The 2,761-nt window shown below is 53.0% G+C and overlaps 1 protein-coding gene across 1 annotated transcript; it reads left to right on the top strand.

Moving 5' to 3' along the window:
* Window positions 1-1,913: 1,913 nt before the first annotated feature.
* LOC100542926 (feather keratin 1-like) lies at window positions 1,914-2,560 on the top strand. Its single transcript, XM_085219959.1, has 2 exons — window positions 1,914-2,037; window positions 2,244-2,560. The coding sequence occupies exons 1-2, from the start codon at window positions 1,923-1,925 to the stop codon at window positions 2,558-2,560; spliced, it is 432 nt and encodes a 143-aa protein (XP_085076085.1). The 5' UTR covers window positions 1,914-1,922.
* Window positions 2,561-2,761: the final 201 nt, after the last annotated feature.

Here is a 2,761-nt window from a genome sequence, read left to right as displayed (position 1 = left end):
GCTGCAACGAGCTCCGGGAGGGAACAAATGCAGTGGGATCAGACAGTACCCAAGGATGTTGGAAGGGACCCCCAGGGATAACTGAGTCCAACTCATGCTTCAACAACGCACTCCTTAAAAATTAAATGCTACATCTGAAGGCATTGCCCAATGTTTCTTGAAATCCAGCAGCCATAGTGCTTCTGCACTGACTTCGGAAGCCTGTTTCATGCCACTGCCCTCTGGTGCACAACCACATTTGAAAAAAGCCGTGGAGTTGGACTTGTGAGCCAACGGTTCACTCAACGCTTTCTGTCTTTGCCTATATATATGTGCTAGACATTGTCTCCAGAAGCATATGGAGAAAAACCAATGAAAATCTTTGCAGAAGTCCTTAGAATGTAGGTCTATTAGGATCCCTTGCTGAACTAGATGGGTAATCAGCTCATGAAAACAAATGCCAACTTCTCCGATCTGGGATACCCTGAATGGCCAGACCAGGTTTCCACGGCTGCTTGGAATTGGGAACTCCTCTAACAACAAAGGCACAAACCAGATTGCACAAGTGCCGAGCCGTGACCTCGCTGACTCCTATTCTGTGCTTTGGACACAGAATCTTCCGCATACTCAAACACAAACATGCCAAATCCCTCCTCTGCCCTCCAGTATTCGCACCTGGAACATACCGCCAGTGCCAAATGGACACGTCCTCAAGGACGCAAAAAGGCAGAATTGCTGGAAGAACAACACATAACTGATGACAAGCAACACTACGGGATGCAAGAGTAGCACGCAGTATTGAGAGGAGATCCTTAAAAGTCCACAGGAAAGCATGAGGAACCTGGCCTTGAATGCCCCCAGGGTTCAGGAACGCACAAGTTCACTGGGCAGCCTGTGCCAGGACTTCACCAGTATCCGAGTCAAGAATTTCTTCCTTACTTACTTAGTTCAGATAACAAAATTTCTACTCTTCCCATTAAAATGTCCTACTGCAATCAGACCCTGTAAAAAGTTGCTTCCCCTCCTGCATGTAAGCTCCCTTCAAGTACTGCAAGGCCACACTCACATCTCCCTGGAGCCAACTCTTCTCCAGGCTGAACAAATCCCACTCCATCAGCCTTTCTTCACACTAAATGGACTCCAGCCATTTGATCTCCTTTGTGGCCCTCCTCCGAACCCACTCCGCACAGCTCCCTCTGCATTCCTGGGTGACACTCAGCAGGCCTCACACACCTAGGCACATCCAGTTGAACAGCCCCTCTTTCTACTTTCTTCCGTCTTCTCCAGAAGATGTCATGAAGTGGCTCATGGCTGCATCACCCATTAACACACAACGGTCCAGGAAAGGACCCCAAAATCTCAACTCCACAAATTGCCCTCCTCTCTCTAAATATACTAAAACCACCTTGCATGGCCCAACGCTTGTGAAACAACACAAGACAGGCTGCCTCCTTTCTCCAGAACACAGTTTTCAAAGCAAAAGGGGAACCAACATGTTGACACAACACACCCAATGCACAAGACAACGACTAAGCTCAAGGAAAGCAAATTAAGTCGAAGGCAGGCAGGGAGCGCAGCGCAGTGCAACTAGCAGCGTCTCAAGCCAAACGCACCTGGGAATCACAGAACAGCCCTCTAAGGATGCCTGGAATGGGGTCTGCACCTCACAAAGTGGCCACAAACACGACTGCATGAGTAGCACACGATGGCATCACTGAGGAGACCACATCACTCCTGCAGAGCTTTGGACAAGCCTACCAACACCTGCCACGAGATGCGCCTTCCTCAACACTCCAGTCACACCCAAAGATGCTGACAGGGTCAAAGGATCAAATCCACAACACAAGGAAATGAAAAGGAAGTGTTGTGGGAAGACAATGACACCCCACCTCATGACTTCTCTGGGTTGGGCATGCAACTGCAGCGTTCTGCACAGTGCTACCATGCGCAGAGGCACCCTCCAGGCCCTCAGGCACTCACACAGCAGCATAAAAGCCGGCCCTGTGCCTCGCTCCCTCACACCACTCTCCTGTCGCCTTCTGCTCTGTGCTCTTCCAGGTGAGCTGCACCCCCAGCTGCCTTCTTTGGCCACCCCACCTGGCTTTGCTCTCCATTCCCCTCTGACCACAAACTCTGCAGCCTTTCCACCTCTTCTGTCATGCTCCCCATAATCCCAAACCATACCTCCCTGCCGCTTGGGAACGGAACAGCATTGCTTCCCATACCCTCAACTCCCTCCACTCACCCAACACCCTTTCTTTCAGGTACCCTCCATCCCACAGCCATGTCCTGCTACGACCTCTGCCGCCCCTGCGGACCCACCCCGCTGGCTAACAGCTGCAACGAGCCCTGTGTCAGGCAGTGCCAGGACTCCCAGGTCGTCATCCAGCCCTCCACCGTGGTGGTCACCCTGCCGGGACCCATCCTCAGCTCCTTCCCCCAGAACACCGCCGTCGGATCCTCCTCATCAGCTGCCGTGGGCAGCGCCCTCAGCGCCCAGGGAGTGGCCATCTCCTCCGGCGGCTTCGGCTTCGGAGGCCTGGGCTGCTTCAACGGCGGCAGAGCCCGCTACCCCTGCTAAGGGCCTGCGCCCACACCCTCACACCAACCACCTGCACCCTGCAAGGCGCCTCACGCACTCAGGAGGCACCTCTGTGTCACCCATGGCCCAAGGGCTCACCAACCATGACTCCCCTTTTCATGGCATGAAACAGAGAAGGATGGAACAACTTCAGACCATGCTGCTTGGAAACATGAGCGCAGTAACTTCCTTCTGTCTTTG

Source organism: Meleagris gallopavo, chromosome 3, assembly GCF_905368555.1.
Source record: "Meleagris gallopavo chromosome 3, MGAL_WU_HG_1.1, whole genome shotgun sequence".
NCBI lineage: Eukaryota > Metazoa > Chordata > Aves > Galliformes > Phasianidae > Meleagris > Meleagris gallopavo.
The sequence above is the reverse complement of the archived record's forward strand: the minus strand, read 5'-3'. Positions and strand labels throughout refer to the sequence as shown.